This window comes from Sinohyriopsis cumingii, chromosome 5 (assembly GCF_028554795.1).
Source record: "Sinohyriopsis cumingii isolate HCF-2022 chromosome 5, ASM2855479v2, whole genome shotgun sequence".
NCBI classification, from domain to species: domain Eukaryota; kingdom Metazoa; phylum Mollusca; class Bivalvia; order Unionida; family Unionidae; genus Sinohyriopsis; species Sinohyriopsis cumingii.
In genome coordinates, this window is record NC_142965.1 from 94,765,873 (window position 1) to 94,786,585 (window position 20,713).

The 20,713-nt window shown below is 34.1% G+C and overlaps 1 protein-coding gene across 1 annotated transcript in view; it reads right to left on the bottom strand.

Moving 5' to 3' along the window:
• Positions 1-709: 709 nt before the first annotated feature.
• Positions 710-20,713, bottom strand: part of LOC149799796 (ATP-binding cassette sub-family C member 5-like) — a 141,804-nt gene continuing 121,800 nt past the window's right edge. Inside the window, exons 29-31 of the mRNA XM_089959187.1 lie at positions 15,592-15,705; positions 11,172-11,336; positions 710-5,441 (exon numbers count right to left, since the gene is read on the bottom strand). Coding sequence (XP_089815313.1) covers positions 5,349-5,441; positions 11,172-11,336; positions 15,592-15,705 — 372 coding nt within the window. The 3' untranslated portion in view covers positions 710-5,348. The remainder of the gene's footprint in view (positions 5,442-11,171; positions 11,337-15,591; positions 15,706-20,713) is intronic.

Below are 20,713 nucleotides of genomic sequence, written 5' to 3' on the forward strand. Positions count from 1 at the left end.
GCAATTTGGAATGAATTGCCAATGGAACTAAGATGCAAAGACACAGTAATCCCATTCAAGAGTGCTCTTAAAACTCACCCATTTCGTCTGCAAGAACAAACTTAAAGAACTAATAATGTTTCCTACGTTAAATATTTTCAGCATGTTTTTATGTTTTCTAATTTCATGGTGTTTGTTTTTTGTAATCATATCATGGGTTTTTTATTGTTTTATGTTATAGGTGTTATCTAATGTTGTTAAGCACTTAGAGCTCATAAAGATTAGGCACTATACAAAGTCCTCTTTATTATTATTATTATTATAATGTGGTCAAGATACACAACAAATCTGTTGACAGACTGTAACAATGTGGTCAAGATACACAGATCTGTTGACAGACTGTAACAATGTGGTCAAGATACACAAATCTGTTGACAGACTGTAATATTGTGGTCAAGATACACAGATCTGTTGACAGACTGTAACAATGTGGTCAAGATACACAGATCTGTTGACAGTCTGTAATATTGTGGTCAAGATACACAACAAATCTGTTGACAGACTGTAACAATGTGCTCAAGATACACAGATCTGTTGACAGACTGTAACAATGTGGTCAAGATACACAAATCTGTTGACAGATTGTAACAATGTGCTCAAGATACATAATACTTTCATGGGAAGCCCTATGATGATACCGTGCTCAGCAAATTGATCAGAAACACTAAGATGCCTTTAATCTTTTAATATATTATGTAAAAGTAAACATAACAGTTACACAAAACCACATACCTTGATAGATATAACCCAAACCTGAGAACTAGATTCTGGAAAAAAATTAATATTTATACATATCTTTCAACATATAAATATATCACACAGAATGCCATAATAAATTTAGTAATGCAGAATTTTTTATTTTTAAGGTTTTAGATCATAGCTAGAGGTATTAGTAATGAGTATGTCACAGTGGGTTCTTCTCACTTTAATTTGCTTTACAAAGCCTTAATGATGAACTTGTACTGGGAAATAAAGTTAGGAGAATAGGCATTTAGGGTCATCAAATCCAAGAAACAGTGCTAATATTATCATGAAGCATGACTCCTTTAATTGGAATGAAACATCATAAATCAACTTACTCCAGGTCTGATCAATGTCGAAACAAATGCCAAATATGAATGAAATCCAGCATTGCCTGTAACATTCGACTGCCAAAACCAAGTCAGTGCAAGGGTAAATCTGGGAGAATAACTCCTGTAAATATAATGCAAGACTGGCAAATGATCTTACTTAAGGTCTGCTCAATATAAAGTCACAGGTGAGATTTAGTTGAAGCTCAACAAACCATTTGAAATTTTATCCCGCAGAAACCAAAGTTATGCTATGGAAACCAAAGCTTGGAGGTCAGACGATCGGGCGAAATAACTCTTGTAAATGTCATTATGAAAGGATGGAAATCAGGCTCATCCAAGAGTCCTTAACATTAATGCACACACCAAATTTGATTAAAATCAATTGATATTTGGTAAAGTTGGGCTGTTGAAAATCAGTCAAGAGGATGGGCACATAAGAAGCATAAACTCCTGTAAATTATGTAACGATGGAAATCAAATAATTCAAGGTCTCACCAATACAGAGCTGCATACCAGATCCAAAAATCTTTGGAAATTCTGAACTGCACAAATCATGGGTAGGAGCATGAGGAATAAGATACCATAACTCCTCCAAATGATGACATAAAAAATGGAAATTGAAACCTTGTGATGCATTATCAAGAGCAGTCTGTATATGAAACTAGAAAATATCCAATAAAGTTATCTTGCAGAACCAATTAACTGTTAATGGACAAACAGCCAGATGGACATACAATGCAATTACCATAGGGCTCCACCAACTTCAATGATAAAAACATAAATACTATTAATGCACCAAGTACTTATAAGGCATATTTGAAACTCCTGTCATTGATGACATTAAAAACATGTATTAAAAACATACAGAGGAAAAACATGAAAACAGTATTTTTCCTTAAGTGACATGCATTAAGACACTCTATAGCAAAAATGACACAATCTAACACAAAAATAAAAAATTCTAACAAATATCCATTTTGTCTCCCTTTGCAATCAATGGACATAGTAGCTCCTATTTCCAGACTGTGACACAGGGTATTTGAATTCGAGTTTGGTAGTCATACCAACAGAAAACACTGTTTATTAATCACTGATATTTTCAGTCACATACTTTTTTTTAATTCCTAAAAGGACATTTTAATGAATTGTCTTTTCACTGAATCTGAGTCCTAACTAGCTCATATCTCAAACTAGTTTCTTTGAACTGGAGAGAACTCTTGACAAGTATAGATGCTATGGTTCAAAATCATTGCCAAATTATGGACCAATGTCAGTAATATTATTAAAACAAAACTGCCCAAGGTAAAAACTTGGAATTTACATTATGACATGAATAAATATATGCATTATTATTATACAATTATTATAATATTGCAATATTACAAAATACTGTCTTTTCCTGTGAAAAGATGTTCATTAATTTATATGACAACATAGTCCCATATATAATTACAAGCATTCATTCCTTATATATACATATAAAAAAAATATTACCAACATGGTAAAAGAAGTAAAGTAAACAAAACGTTTAACAGATTAAAAACCAAAATGTTTCTGAGACTGATTTGATATGCACAACTTCCCTTGTTTTACATATCGTTATATATTGTTAATACCTATTTAAATTTCTATTTTTAAATAGAAAATTAAATTTTATATATCACATAAATTTCATTTTAAATTAAATAAAAATTAAACATTTCATAAAATTAAATTTACTTATTTAATTTTTAAACCATCATTGTCGAAAGAATGACAATAAAATGTTATAATTTATTTACTGTAATTGGAATCACTTAAGTTATAAGCAGTATAAATGTACATGGGAAACATCGCTAAGTAAATTTCTAGACAGAAAGATGAAGCTACTCTTCATAAAGCATCCCCATCTTCACAAAATAAAAACATCTATAATAAGAAAATATACAAATCTAAAGTGCTCTGAAATTCTAAGATGCATTTAAAAAAAAACAGAAAAAAAAATCTATCTGGAAAATTACATTTCGATTTTGACATTTCCATAAAGCTAATGAATATCATTTTTTAAAAAGTAACATTACAGTTGTTAGATGTCAGAAGATACTGATATATATAAACATGTCATGAATAAAGACAAAAAATAACTAGTCATTTGATTGCTTGGATCAAAAACTGCAATAAATTCAAAGGTAATTTTACATACATGATAAAACATAATTCCAGTAAAAACATATAACTCACAAATTAACTAATCCATCAATTCTTGAAAATACACGGGAACAATATTTTCCATTTACACATTAAAAAAATATTTTGTAAAATAATGAATCAATAGCAACAGTTCCTCATATCAACACTTTCAATAAATTCATTAAAATTTTCTACAAAAGATTACAAAATGTTGTAATTTGTAACAGTTTATAAGTAATAAAATAAATTTGTTTTTGATTTATTGTCATTGTCGGCTTTCTGGCTGAAGGCTGAATAACATGAATTTATCATACATAAATATAACTCATTACATTATAATACATTCATTCATACATACATACATACATACATACACACATACATTCATTCATTCATACACACACACACACACATACATACATACATACATACATACATACATACATACATGCATGCATGCATTGCATACATATATACATACATATCGAAATTTATATATATAATGAAACTCCTAATCATATCCTGATGAAATAGAATAAAGAAGGTGAATATAGTATCACATTTATATGTTTTTCTAGGCATTAATTTTCATGTTTAGTGCAGAAATGTTATTTTTGTTGGTGCAGCTATCCTTAAACCTTCCATAATTCTAACTAAATTTACTGTAACAAAAATTACATAATGCAAAAGTCTGGAGTATGAGCTTCAATTGGGATTTTTTCACCCAAAACAATTTTGGAATACACAGGCATACACATCATAACAGCTAGAAAACATGACCTTGTCCTGTTTTGTCTATACCTTCTGAGCAAGAAACACAAGATTAAACCCCTCCCCACTATCCCCCCCACAACCAGTCACCGAATCTGAAACATGGGGTACATACTTACATTAATAACACTGAGGTTATGCATACTGTTAGACAAATTTAAGTTATGAATCATCAATTCACAGTACTGCAAAACGAGTATAAAAGGATAGACAAGGGACTGAGCAATTTTGTCCTTTAATGACAGGTGTCCTAAATATGGATGAGGATCATAACGTTATGTTGCATATACTACATTTCTTTGCAAAAATGTTAAATCAATATTATAATTTACTGCTGAGAAATGATTATTCAAGAAAAGTATAAATGTTCGAAACATATTGCAAGCAGATCTTTTTTGGACAGATGCACTGTAATATTGGTAGCAGAAAGTTCTGTATGTATGGTCCCATATATCCAATGACAACAGACATCTTAAAAGAAAATTAAAGTGCCCTCTATGTAAAACAGTTGACTTTTGTTTAAAGGACAGTTAAATAAGGACTGGAAAATGGGATTTCGAAATGTGTTCTTCACAGGGACGTTTCTTTTGAAGGCATGTTTCACATTTATTAGATCCTGAGCTTATATCTGAGCTTCTTGCTTTAAAAGTTTAGAGAAAAAATGGTAATATATAAATCCTCATGTTCTTTACTTGCCATGGAGCATGACACAGTAAAGATGATTTTCATTTTAAACAAACTTATCATTTCTGATTTCATGAAAATAAAATTTGTAGAGGTTGCTTTTAACAAATTCAGCAATAAAAAAGATTAACAATAAAACACGATTTTTATAGTCAGAGCTGCACTAATTGTTTTAATGGCAGTCATATGCTAATAAAGAACTGAGTGTTAAAAACAGAACTAATATAATCTCTGATATATAAAGCTGTAAATCTAAATTAGGTATTAATTTGAAAAGATGTAACTATACCAGATTTGACACAAGTGGGATTTTTAAAAACTCTGCTTAGGTTTGATAAATATTAATGTTTGTTGACTGTCTTAGAGATTTAATGTTTCATTCTCAGTCTTCAATCCATGTCATAATCCATTATTTTTTTCTGTCATAACTTTATAAGCATTTTGCATTTTTAACATACCCGTCATCTAAAAATATTCTTTAACAAAACAACTTCTGCGTATCAATGAGTTTCACACCACTATACACAATTATAACATTTAATAAGTCTTTACAAACCAGCCAGAACTACTGATGAAATACAATGGAAACTTTTATTAAAATAGTTCCATCATCTATGTATGTTCCTTCTCCACTGCTTCTAACATGGCCTTAAATTTAGAGTCAGGGCTTGCCATTAGATCTGAGGGATTCCCATACTCTGCAACCTGAAAAATAAATAGAAAGACTTCTGCTAATTTTCAGTTTTTATGTTTTGTTTTCTTACATAGATGTGATGGCAATTTGTGGAGTATCTCCAAGTATTATATAACCTCCATTCTAATTAGTGGCACGATGTTATATCATATAAATTGTATGCTACACTGTGGCATCAAACTTATCATCATCACCAAATATTTAACTGAGTCATATCAAACTATCATATCATAAATAATCTGCATGTTACACATGACATAACACTTGTCAACATAACCATGCATCTCACTCAAATCATGTCGTAATGCTGTCATGTGACCATATGTCAACACTATGACAGAACACTTTAGAATATCATGAAGCATGTCACAAAGTCATTTCATATTGATCTATGTCACATGGTGACCCAACACGTATCAATATCACCTAGCTTGTCATGAAGTCATGCCATAAACACTGTATATCATTATGAGATTTAACACTTATCAACCTCACCAAATATCTCATTCAATCATAACATACTGTCATATTATAAACAACGTAAATGACAATTTGACATAACACATATTAACATCACCAAGCAAGTCATTGAGATATTCCATGTCATGTAAAAAACTATGTATGTCACACTGACACAACACTTTTTAACTTCACCAAACATGTCAATGAGTCATGTCATAGCATAATGTCATATGCAATGCACCTTACACTGCGACAAAGCACATTTCAATGTCACTAAGAATGTCATGGAGTCATGCCATAATGTGATCTTATTGAACACTGTATCTTACACTGCAATGTAAAATGACATCTATTAACATATCCAAGTATATCATTGAGTCCTGACATCAAATCATGTCTAAAACACTATATGTCACACTGACATAACACGTATCAACTTCAAGCTTGTCACCGAGTCCTGTCATAATGTTGTGTCATAAAACTGTATGTTACACAGTGACCTAACATTAATGAGCATCACAACGGATGTCTGAATCTGTATATGTACAGTGTAGGGCCAGTTACAGCATAAATCTGAATATGTACAGTGCAGGGCTAATTACTACAGCATAAATCTGAATATGTACAGTGTAGGGTTAATTACAGCATACATCTGAATATGTACAGTGTAGGGTTAATCACAGCATAAATCTGAATATGTACAGTGTAGGGCTAGTTACAGCATATATCTGAATATATACAGTGCAGGGCTAATTACAGCATAAATCTGAATATGTACAGTGTAGGGCTAGTTACAGCATACATCTGAATATGTACAGTGTAGGGCTAATTACAGCATACATCTGAATACGTACAGTGTAGGGTTAATCACAGTATAAATCTGAATATGCACAGTTTAGAGCTAGTTACAACATAAATCTGAATATGTACAGCGTAGGGCCAGTTACAGCATAAATCTGAATATGAACAGTGCATGGCTAAATACAGCTTAAATCTGAATATGTACAGTGTAGAGCTAATTACAGCATACATCTGAATATGTACAGTGTAGGGTTAATCACAGCATAAATCTGAATATGTACAATGTAGGGTTAGTTACAGCATAAATCTGAATATGTACAGTGCAGGGCTAATTACAGCATAAATCTGAATATGTACAGTGTAGGGCTAGTTACAGCATACATATGAATATGTACAGTGTATGGCCAGTTACAGCATAAATCTGAATATGTACAGTGTAGGGCCAGTTACAGCATAAATCTGAATATGTACAGTGTAGGGCTAGTTGCAGCATACATCTGAATATGTACAGTGCAGGGCTAGTTAGAGCATAAACCTAAATATGTACAGTGTAGGGCCAGTTACAGCATACATCTGAATATGTACAGTGTAGGGTCAGTTACAGCATACATCTGAATATGTACAGTACAGGGACAGTTACAGCATAAATCTGAATATGTACAGTGTAGGGCCAGTTAACAGCATACATCTGAATATGTACAGTGTAGGGCAAGTTACAGCATAAATCTGAATATGTACAGTGTAGGGCTAGTTACAGCATAAATATGAATATGTACAGTGTAGGGCAAGTTACAGCATACATATGAATATGTTCAGTGTAGGGCAAGTTACAGCATAAATCTGAATATGTACAGTGCAGGGTTAGTTACAGCATACATCTGAATATGTACAGTGTAGGGCAAGTTACAGCATAAATCTGAATATGTACAGTGTAGGGCTAGTTACAGCATAATATGAATATGTACAGTGTAGGGCAAGTTACAGCATACATATGAATATGTTCAGTGTAGGGCAAGTTACAGCATAAATCTGAATATGTACAGTGCAGGGCTAGTTACAGCATACATCTGAATATGTACAGTGCATGGATAATTACAGCATACATCTGAATATGTACAGTGCAGGGGTAGTTACAGCATACATTTGAATATGTACAGTGCAGGGTCAGTTACAGCATAAGTCTGAATATGTACAGTGCATGGATAATTACAGCATAAATCTGAATATGTACACTGCAGGGCCAGCTACAGCATAAATTTGCACCGGAAGATTGAGCCAACTAGAAAGCTAGTAATGTTGTTCAATAGCTTCTTGAAGTTCTCCACTGATTGCACACACACAATACTGTCACTCAGATGATTCCAGTCCACAATTGTTTTTACAAAGAAAGAATTTCGAAACTGTTCTGTTCTACACTGTTCAACTATAAAACATCTACTATTATTTGTTACTAGTTTTTCTACAATGTTTATATTTTCAAAATTTGGAAAAAGATTGGCTTTAATCTTGTGTTTTTGTCTTTAATGGTCTTAAATATATATTTGGTGACAGTGCCAACGCTATCCCCTTGACTACTTCATAGAGATATGTTAAACAAATCCTGCTAAACCTGTCTTGGAGTGTTGGTAGACCAAGGTAAGTTAACATTTAGGTCATGCATCCTGCTTCTCTGATTCTGTTGTCACCAGATATAAATCTTGCTGCTTGTGTTGAACCTTCTTGATTCTATCAACATCCTTAATGTAGTATGATCCCAGAAAACACAACTACAGATCTGACTAGATAGGCAGTTTGTCTCATTGTCTGCAGACAGTGTCTGAGGTTTCTTTTTAGAAATGCTAGTTTAGTGTTAGGTTTCATAGTTGATTTGAGAATATGTTATTCCTGCTTGAAGTCCTCAGATAGTGTTAGTCACTGAGTCATACCAAGTCCTTCATGTATTTTAATACATAGAACCTCAATCTTGTGTTAATCTGACTAAATATTTATGAAACTCATTGCATAACACAACATGCCACTCTCCTGAAGTGGTTGTCAGGGATGGTCCTGGCTTTTAAAAAGCTGTCGCCAAAAAAATCGCCAACCTCAATATTTTGTCGCCAATTTTCAAAAAGTGTCGCCAAAAAAAGTAGTGTACATTTTTCCAAGTGTTAATTTAGTCTATTAATGTAACAGGCAATGAAAATTACAAAAGATGGATTAGTTAATACTTTAATTACAAGAAGCATTAACAAAATGTTACAAAGTGTTACATAAAGATCCGTCGCCATTTTAGGGCTGCCCACTTGTTGAATGCAGTTTCAAAGTCTAATTTTTCACATCTGTACATGCTGATTCTCATTAAATTCTTGAGAGATGAGATGCAGAGCTTATTTCTGATGTCAGTTTTTATGAAGTTCATCTTACTGAATCCACGTTCACAGTGTACAGTGCTGACAGGTGACACCAGTAGTCTCTCAGCAGCCCCCACCCCCTTTACGGCTAGCTTCACAAAGCTTGTAGCGAATTGCTTCCTAAATCCCAAGAATGATCACTGAATGCTGTATAAATTTTCTCGACAAGAAAAATAGGATCTCCATTCCCACGAATGAAACTTACACGAGTCAACACCTGGCAATATTGGACCGTATATATAAGCATAAATTCACACCCAACTTAGGGATTCTTTCACTCCTGTATTTTGAGAAATAAATAATTATTATTAATTATGCAAAACTGTTTTTTTTTTTTTTTTGCTATTTCTTGTTGCGGAGTTAAAGTCTCTGCAGCCGTAACACAGGACTGATGGCAAAAGGAAAAGATCAATGAGTAAAATGCTGCACTGGCGACAGATGTAATTGTGATTTAGATTGTTTCCATTTGCTTTGTATTTATACACAGTTGTCGGTACTTCAAAGCTTATCAGTTTTCTATGAAGGTTCAGCAAAACTACTGTATTGGTATATGTATAAAAAAAAAAGAAGGATTAGCCATTCAATTAATTGTATCTGTTCTATTCGCGTCTTCAGAAGTCGGTCAGTTGTAGGTATAGTGCGGTAGCATGATTGACTGTATCGCAGCATACAGTACTCAGCCCAGATGTCAGCATAAGCAGATTATGATGTAACAATGCACTGTAAAGATGGGGTTGTCAATAAGAACAAAGGATTGTTTGTGTAACAGATTGATACCAATGCATTGCTTAGTCAAGTTTGTGGCTTCCTTTCATTCTGCCTTTTAATTTATCCAGTCCAAATCCATGATTGTATGTACAAATTAAATAACCAAAAAGTATGTCGCCAAAAAAATCGCCAGATGGGATATTTTTGTCGCCAATAAGGAAAAAAAATCGCAATTTGCGACATTGGCGAAGCCCAGGACGATCCCTGGGTTGTAGTCTATTATTATTCAACTTGTTTCATAAATTTCATATCAAATAAATGTTCTGGTAAGATCTTATATTTAGTTAATAAAGCTGTAGTTAAGATGACGTATGAGTGAGAATCCAAAAGAAAGCAATCCCATTAAAATGATAATTCTTAGCATGATTGCTTGATACATAGATCTGGTTTGAATGGTTCAATAGGTTTGGTTTGGACTGGTTTGGTGTTTTACTTAAAAGTAATACAAGTAGATTATTTAGTCTCAGAACAATTTTGTAAAGTGCCTTTCCAACTAAGATACTAAGGTACCTGACCTGTGTTGATCTGATTGTAAGTCCAAAATCAGCACCCTCTCAGTCATGAATCCAAAGTGCAAACCAATGAAATGCCATGGCTCATGTTTCCAGTGGTTGTCCCTTATGAAAAGGGAGAACACACTGGGCCTAACCTACCATCCCAAGCCCATGAGGGATTCTATAATAGAACTTACATTAATACTGACTACTCCGGTGGCCTAGTGCTTAGAGCATCCACCTTGGATGCGGGAGGTCGTGGATTCGAGCTCCAGCCAAGTCATGCCAAAGACTTATAAAAATGGTCTTAACAGCTGCCTCGCTTGGTACTCAGCATTAAGAGGCTAGTGTTAGGACTGGTCAGCCTGGTGTCAGGATAATGTGACTGGGTGAGACATGATTCTATATGTCTGCGGCATGATGCCCCAGTGCTAGACATCACTATAAACTACCACACTACAGACATCATAGCAATATGACTGAAAATTTTTAAAGCTATGTTAAAGATTCCAATCACACACATGCACACATTAATAGTGATACAGTATGCTGTAACAATACTACTACTACTAATAATAATAATAATAATCTGTCCTAGAGCAGAACTTGCAATTCTGATATTAACAGTACAACTGCCACCACACAATTCACATGAAAAAGCAGTGGAAACCAGACAAATTATGTCAGAATAGACTATGTCCCTATTGATGTTATAGTATTCAAATAGGAGTCAAGTAAATCAGGCTACTGTTTTAACACCAGTCTTTATAGTAAAAAAACTCTTGAAAAACTGTATGTGCATTGCATACTTAATGATGCATACCTTTCCATCCTCCATGACTAGAATCCTGTCACAGCCAAGCACAGTGTTAAGACGATGAGCTATGATGAGCATGGTACAGTTGGCAAAAGCCTCTTTAATGGTGGCCTGTACCAGTGCATCTGTCTCTGTATCTATGGCAGCTGTTGCTTCATCTAACATCAGAATCTATAAAGGGGAAAATGTGCCATCTGAATGTTTGTCTTCAACATACTGGACAAAAATCTGAATTGCATATATCAAGACATGACATGGCAGTCAAATCCAAACTGTACAAAATCAACATCTAAAGAAACTGTACACACACATAAAAAAATCCTTTTATTTTTATTTCACATTTTAGGCATCATCCCATCTGCAAAAGGTTTAACTACTTTCAAGCTTTCATGACAAAAAATGTCCAGCCCTGATTAGAAATGCAACAATTTGTCACTCTAATTATCATTAATGTAAATAAGCAACAATTGTTCATAAAATGACATTTGCAAGTTGTTATATAGATATCACTATTCTATGGAGTCATTATATGTCTGACAGTGAACACAACTGAATCTGTATTTGTGAAATTTACACTCTCACTGTTGTCACTACATGTGTCATAGTGGACAAAACTGAATCTGTTTTAGTAAAACATGTACACTCTTACTGTTGTCATTACATGTGTCACAGAGGACAAAACTACATCTGTCCTTGTATAACATGTAAAGCTTCCTAATGACATTACATGTCTCATAATGGACAAAACTACATCTGTCCTTGTATAACATATAAAGCTCCCTAATGACATTACATGTCTCATAATGGACAAAACTATATCTGTCCTTGTATAACATATAAAGCTCCCTAATGACATTACATGTCTCATAATGGACAAAACTACATCTGTCCTTGTATAACATGTAAAGCTCCCTAATGACATTACATGTCTCATAATGGACAAAGCTACATCTGTCCTTGTCTAACATGTAAAGCTCCCTAATGACATTACATGTCTCATTATGGACAAAACTACATCTGTCTTTGTATAACATGTAAAGCTCCCTGCTGAAATTATGTCATAATGGACAAAACTGGAGACAGTAGGATGCTTTCTTTCTCTCTAATGCTGTTGATTTCTGAAAACAATATTGTTTCATGATTTCAGGATTTCTCTACATTTTTTGCCTTTAGCACACGTCAGCACTATTTGTCCAAGACTGAAAGGCCTCTATGCCAGGAACCCTGATGATTTCTGTCAAAACAGTATCTGAGATACAATGGCATAAATATATTCCTATAATTAGTAATGGTGGTTATATTGATTGACTTAATTTATAATAATAGAAAGGTCTTCAACCTAGGATGCTTCTGTCAAATTTGGTCGAATTCTGTAAAGCGCCTAATTAGATGCTATTAAAAATTGTTCTATTTTTAGCAACAGGAGCCATATTGATGGCAGACTGGCATTAGCTCTATTGATTTAAAAGTTCTTCATGCCAGAACATTTTCAATGAAAGCTGGTACAAGTCCATTACATGGTTTTTGAGATGAAGTCACTTAAAGGATTTTCTATTTTTAGTAAACAGCAGCCATATTTCAAGAAATATCCACATCATCTGTATAAATGTGAAACCCTTAAAGCCAGAATATTTTTGTCATATTTGGTAACAGTTTCTGAGAAAAAGTTGTTAAAAGTTATTTAAATGTGGCCAAATTTGGCAGTGGATTGACATCACTGGTTTAAAAATGAAAGCCATCTTTGCCAGGATGCTCTTTTGTGAAATTTAGTCAAATTCTGCTTAGTGACATTTGAGAACAAGCTCTCAAAGGTTTTCTAGTTTTAGTAATGGTGGCCATATCTGGCTGCAGATTGGAATCATATGTACCAAACTTAAAGTTCCTCTATGCCATGATAATTTCTGTAAAATCTGGTTACAATGTATTATTGAGTATTTTTCAGAAGTCATTTAAATGTTTCTTTCCATTTAGTCATGGTGGTCAAGTTTGGAAGCCTATCAGCATCATTTTTATAAACTTGAAAGCCTTCTATCCTAACATGTCAACATGTCTAGATTCCGTTCAGTTCTTTATTTTAAGAAAAAGTCACATAACGTTTTTATCAGATATGGTGGCAGGGGCCATGCTTGAAGGCAAATCATCATCATTTCCACCCAAAGTTGATCAAATTCTGTTGATTAGCTTTTGATAAATATCATTGAGGTGTATATATTTTTTAACAATAGTGGCCATATTTGATGGTGGATTGACATCATTTGAAATAATTGTAAACATGCTCATGCCAAAGTGTTCTTTTTGTAAAATTTGGTCAAATTAAGTAGAGAATTTTTTCTATAAAAATTATTTCAATATTTTTCTTTATTAGTCATGACTGTCATATTGGCTGACTAATTGGCATCAATTAAACAAGCTTGAAAGGCCTTGCCAGAATGCTGCTGGTAAAATTATGCTCAAACTGGTTGAGAGTTTTTTAGATGAAGTTACAAATAGCAATGCATACAATGAACTATGCATGCCAGATGAAGATGAAGTTACAAATAGCAATGCATACAATGAACTATGCATGCCAGATGAAGATGAAGTTACAAATAGCAATGCATACAATGAACTATGCATGCCAGATGAAGATGAAGTTACAAATAGCAATGCATACAATGAACTATGCATGCCAGATGAACGACAAAGTTACAAATAGCAATGCATACAATGAACTATGCATGCCAGATGAACGACTACACCATAAGAACACTTACGACCAGGTGAGTTCAAAATTAAATATTTCAATAAATAAAAGTGCTAAAAAAATGTAATCAGGTCATCTAAATGAGGCTACAAACATGACTGCCAGATTTCATTTGTTTCAGTCATGTGCCTTTTTGGATAATATATGCTAATAAGTTTCATGGGAAAGACAGACAGACAGATCCAAAGTACCAAAACAAGATGCATAAACAGGATATCATATGCAAATACTGAACAAAAGGGGACTTGATTACTTTATGAGAAAATAGAGTTCTCAGTAACTTATTCTGTTGTTTCTAAGTAAAGCCCTAGTCATAACAATCATCAACATACTGTCTGTTTCTATGCAATGTCTTGGCCATAAAAATAAGCAACTTACTCTGCTGTTTCTAAGTAATGCCCTGGCCATAAAAATAAGCAACTTACTCTGCTGTTTCTAAGTAATGCCCTGGCCATAAAAATCAGCAACTTACTCTGCTGTTTCTAAGTAATGCCCTGGCCATAAAAATCAGCAACTTACTCTGCTGTTTCTAAGTAAAGCCCTAGTCATAACAATCAGCAACATACTGTCTGTTTCTAAGTAATGCCCTGGCCATAAAAATAAGCAACTTATTCTGCTGTTTCTAAGCTATGCCCTGGCCATACAGATGGTAAATTACTTTGCTGTTTCTAAGTAATGCCCTGGCCATACAGATGGTAAATTACTTTGCTGTTTCTATGTAATGCCCTGGCTATAAAATTAAGCAACTTACTCTGCTGTTTCTAAGTAATGCCCTGGCCATACAGATGGCAAATTACTTTGCTGTTTCTAAGCAATGCCCTGGCCATAACAATCAGCAACTTACTCTGCTGTTTCTAAGTAATGCCCTGGCCATACAGATAGTAAATTACTTTGCTGTTTGTAAGTAATGCCCTGGCCATACAGATGGTAAATTACTTTGCTGTTTCTATGTAATGCCCTGGGCATAAAAATAAGCAACTTACTCTGCTGTTTCTAAGTAATGCCCTGGCCATAAAAAAATGCAACTTACTCTGCTGTTTCTAAGTAATGCCCTGGCCATAAAAGTCAGCAACTTACTCTGCTGTTTCTAAGTAAAGCCCTAGTCATAACAATCAGCAACATACTGTCTGTTTCTAAGTAATGCCCTGGCCATAAAAATAAGCAACTTACTCTGCTGTTTCTACGTAATGCCCTGGCCATACAAATGGTAAATTACTTTGCTGTTTCTAAGTAAAGCCCTGACCATAAAAATCAGCAACTTATTCTGCTGTTTCTAAGTAATGCCCTGGCCATACAGATGGTAAATTACTTTGCTGTTTCTAAGTAATGCCCTGGCCATAAAAATCAGCAACTTACTCTGCTGTTTCTAAGTAATGCCCTGGCCATACAGATCAGCAACTTACTCTGCTGTTTCTAAGTAAAGCCCTAGTCATAACAATCAGCAACATACTGTCTGTTTCTATGTAATGCCCTGGCCATAAAAATAAGCAACTTACTCTGCTGTTTCTAAGCAATGCCCTGGCCATACAGATCAGCAACTTACTCTGCTGTTTCTAAGTAATGCCCTGGCCATAAAAATAAGCAACTTACTCTGCTGTTTCTAAGTAATGCCCTGGCCATACAGATGGTAAATTACTTTGCTGTTTCTAAGTAATGCCCTGGCCATAAAAATAAGCAACTTACTCTGCTGTTTCTAAGTAATGCCCTGGCCATACAGATCAGCTGCCTTTCTCCTACAGAGAAATTTTCCCCATTCTCCTCAACAGAGGCATCTAACTGCAGTTCCAGTGCTGCAATCTGTCAGAAATACAGAGACAAAGCTGAACTTGCTATGATGTATAGAGTTCTATTTTACTGTTACTATCATATGATGACTTATTTCTGCAAGACCACCATATTCTGAATGTAAGATTTTGTTTGCAGAAGATTTCTTAACACAGGTATTACTACAATGCAAGAAAACATTTTTAAAAACTTTGATTAAATATTTAATTTCAAGGCAGTATTTTTTTTATAAAAAAAAATTATATTCCTCCCTCCACCAAGTTAATTAATGTATTCTGTGACACTGATACTTTACAGATACAAAGAAAAAAGTATCAAAGTGAATGAATTGAAATTTTTGTATAAGGTCAAAGGGCAACATTTTGTTGCCTGTAAAGGAAAGACATTATATGATAAAAAATATGACTGGATAATGAAACCTAGAAATGCCACTGAAAATTGCATGTACTGTATCAATAACTACCCAACTGTTAATTATTCAACATCAAGTATGAAAAGGGATCTTTGAATGGAATAAACATTATATGACATGCACTCATACAGTGAACCTTTCAATCCTACATTGTATTTCACAATCCTACATAATATGACACCATATGATTTTGGCTTCATGCACTTCACAATCCAATATCTTGACTATGAAGTCACATAAACTTGGTGCTGTGTACTTCACAGGCCAACATCATCTATATGACACCACATCCTGAATAAGACACCAGAGGATTTTTGCTTCATGTACTTCACAATCCAATATCTTGTATATGAAGTCACATTAATTTGGTGCTGTGTACTTCACAGCCCAACATCATCTATATGACACCACATCCTGAATATGACACCATAGGATTTTGTCTTATTTTATAAACAAGAATCTTGTATATGACACCATTGGATTTTGCCTTCAAAAACTTCATGATCTAGCTTCCTGTATATGAAACTATAGGATTATGTCTGCAAATACTTCACAATCTAGCAACCACTATAGGACACCATATGATTTTGTCTTCACATATTTCATAAACGAGCATCCTGAATATGACATCATAGGATTTTGTCTTCATGTACTTCACAGTCTCGCATGCTGTATATAATACCATAGGATTCTGTCTATATGTATTTCACAATCCACAATCTTCCATATGGCACCACATGATTTTGACTTCTAATAATTTGAAGAATTTGTTTTCCTAATAATTCTATTACCATGTCATACTTTTGTATGGTGTTATGATGATATGGTCTTAAACTAAGGAAAAGAAAAAAGCAAAATAACCAACAATTTTAGTAAAATGCAACAAAATAATTTATTTCCCTATAATATGTAGTAAAAATCTAAAAACAAGTATTGTGAATTAAATCCCAAATAGTCGTAATAAAAGTTCAATCACGAGTCCAAAAGTATAGAGTGTTCCTCATACATTCCAATGGTGTTCTGAATGAATTCCAATCTTGAATGTGCTGATGTACCACAGCCTGGAATGTGCCAATGTCTAATAGTCTTGATGCATCACAATCATATAATCCAGAATGTTCTTAAATGAACTCATAATAATCCCAAAATAGTGAATTAGTCCAAAAGTATCAATGAGCACTTTGTAATTCCAATGAATAATTTAAATAAATAAATGCTCTCAAATTATAACGTAATGCAACTAAAAGACTGATTCCACTGCATATGTTAAGATTTTCAAATGAATAATCCTGAAGTAAACTACCTTAATATATATAAAAAATAAGTCATAATAAGACAAACAGGACAAGGGTCAAAGTTAATTTCCAAAACATTGTCAGTTGTACATAAGGTCAGGTCTTTTAGTTAATATTTAATAAAGAACAGGACAAATATCATGCAGACCAGGTATTTTCAAGGGCCAAACCAATGTCCTGTACTCAGATCCAAGTAAACATGTTAACAAAATAATGACGTTAGTCAGGTCGGCCCAAACTCCTACTCTATATTATGGACAACACCCCATCATACAATACAAATTAAATATAATAACAATAGGAAGAAACACAAAGAAGGACAAATGCCATAACTGTTCCTATAGGATTGAATTAAACAATCAGACAACTCTCAAATACACTATTATCTCATTTGTAATTTTTTTCTGAAATGGGTCTCACTACCGGTAATACTATGGCTATAAGCAATGGGATGGATTGTAAAGGCCCCACTCACAACAATTTGCTCATCATTGTCTTAAATACAGGAATGTGTGTTGTGAAATTAGTTGAAAGAATATGGACAATCAGCTGACATAACTCCTCTAAATTAGGGGTCATAACTCTTGCAAATGTTGATTGCTGGAACTTAAAGTCATTCAAGTCCCTAAGAGTATAAATCTGTATGCCAGTTATTGGTTGAAATAAAACAATTCTTGGTAGAGTAAATCTGCAGAAACCAATATGAGGAGGACAAACAAATCAGGGGGTATAACGCCTTAAACAATATCATATAATGCTAGAAATCAAGCTCATACAAGGTGTCATCAGCATAAAGCTGTATGCCAAATCTGGTAGAAATCCAACAATCCTTGGTAAAGTAATGACAGATGGAACAAATCTTAGAAGGATAGGTAATCAGGTGCCATAACCCACCCAAAGGATGACAAAGCAAGCTGGAAATTGAAATACTTCAAGGTTTCATCAATACCAAAAATAGTTAAAATTTAAAAAAATCCCAGTGAAGCTATCTTCAAAACTGTTGATGGACTAATGGATCATGAGCCAGGTGTACAGACAGTTGGATAAATGGAGAATGTGATCACTAATGGGTTCCATAGACCTAGTTGTATAATACCCTAATAAATACACTCAGCTTTAATAATTTCTTGTATAAATTAAACATTTACTGAACAGTGGGAAGTAAGACTTAGCAATCACTTTCCTGATGGCATTGGTATGTAATTGTTATCAACTGTTTGTTAAAGTTTTTGTAAAGGTTTAGTTCACTCAGTACAAAGCTAAGATAATTCATTCTGCGACATGCCCTTTTATGTTTACAAACCCATTTATTGGTTTTCTTTATATCTGGGATGAATTATTATGAAGCTAAGACTACTGAATCTAATACATGCTTACTTAACCTTTTGACCTTTGGATCAAAGTTACCTATTTTGCAACCAATCTTTAATCATGCATTCACCATACAGGAAAGAAAGCTTAAAGAATAGATATGAAAAATGGTGTACTGACTGTCTTATACAAAACTTATGTGGTTTTGATAAGGAAACCAAAAGAATAAATTCAAAGGGAGTCATTCTACTAATCTGAAAAATATTTCCTAAATAATTTTGGAATGATATTTGTATGGAATGCAAAGGTCAATAATAAGATATAAACATGATACAGTAATCTTAAATGAATTTTTTTTTTGGAGAAAGATGTGATGTGATGTGACTTGGATTTTTAATGTAGCTTTAACAATTTTTTAGTCATATTGCTATGATGTCTGCAGTGTGGCAGGTTACAGTGATGTCTAGCACTGGGGCATCATGCCGCAGATATGTAGCATGATGTCCCACCCAGTCACATTATCCTGACACCAGGCCAGCTAGTCCTAACACTAACCTCTTAATGCTGAGCGCCAAGCGAGACAGCTGTTAGTACCATTTTTGTAAGTCTTTGGTATGACTTGGCCGGGGATCGAACCCACGACCTCCCGCATCAGAGGCGGGCACTCTATTTGGGAAAGAAAAACATATACCCATAATAATGATTTTGTTGTAACATCCACAAAAAACAATTATGATAATATAATAATAATAATAATAATACAAATAATAATGTATGTATGTATGTATGTATGTATGTATGATTTAAATTTTTAGCATAGGTTTAATCATTTTTCAGTCATATTGTTTCGATGTTTGCAGTGTGGCAGTCTATAGTAATGTCTAGCATTGGGGCATCATGCTGCAGACATGTAGTATCATGTCCCAACCAGTCACATTATCCTGATATCTAGCTCTTTCTTCACAAACTAGCCATGATTTTACACACAGGTTCTGAACTTCTTAGGCTCAGACTCTTTCCTCATGAACTAGCCATGATTTTACACACAGATTCTGAACTTCTTAGGCTCAGACTCTTTCCTCATGAACTAGCCATGATTTTACACACAGATTCTGAACTTCTTAGGCTCAGACTCTTTCCTCATGAACTAGCCATGATTTTACACACAGGTTCTGAACTTCTTAGGCTCAGACTCTTTCCTCATGAACTAGCCATGATTTTACACACAGATTCTGAACTTCTTAGGCTCAGACTCTTTCCTCATGAACTAGCCATGATTTTACACACAGGTTCTGAACTTCTTAGGCTCAGACTCTTTCCTCATGAACTAGCCATGATTTTACACACAGATTCTGAACTTCTTAGGCTCAGACTCTTTCCTCATGAACTAGCCATGATTTTACACACAGGTTCTGAACTTCTTAGGCTCAGACTCTTTCCTCATGAACTAGCCATGATTTTACACACAGATTCTGAACTTCTTAGGCTCAGACTCTTTCCTCATGAACTAGCCATGATTTTACACACAGGTTCTGAACTTCTTAGGCTCAGCCTCTTTCCTCATGAACTAGCCATGATTTTACACACAGGTTCTGAACTTCTTAGGCTCAGACTCTTTCCTCATGAACTAGCCATGATTTTACACACAGATTCTGAACTTCTTAGGCTCAGACTCTTTCCTCATGAACTAGCCATGATTTTACACACAGATTCTGAACTTCTTAGGCTCAGACTCTTTCCTCATGAACTAGCCATGATTTACACACAGGTTCTGAACTTCTTAGGCTCAGCCTGTCTCCTCATTAACTGGCCAATGTTTTCACACTACACAACAAACCTTGAATGATCACTTCATAGCTCTACACCCAATCAAAGAAAAACAAACACTGTTATCTTTCCCCAAACTCTAGCAATCACCACACGTTTTATGAAATATCTATGCTTTGATTCTATCTACAGAAGAGTGTTTAGACTCCAGAAATAACTTTTCCATGCTAATCGC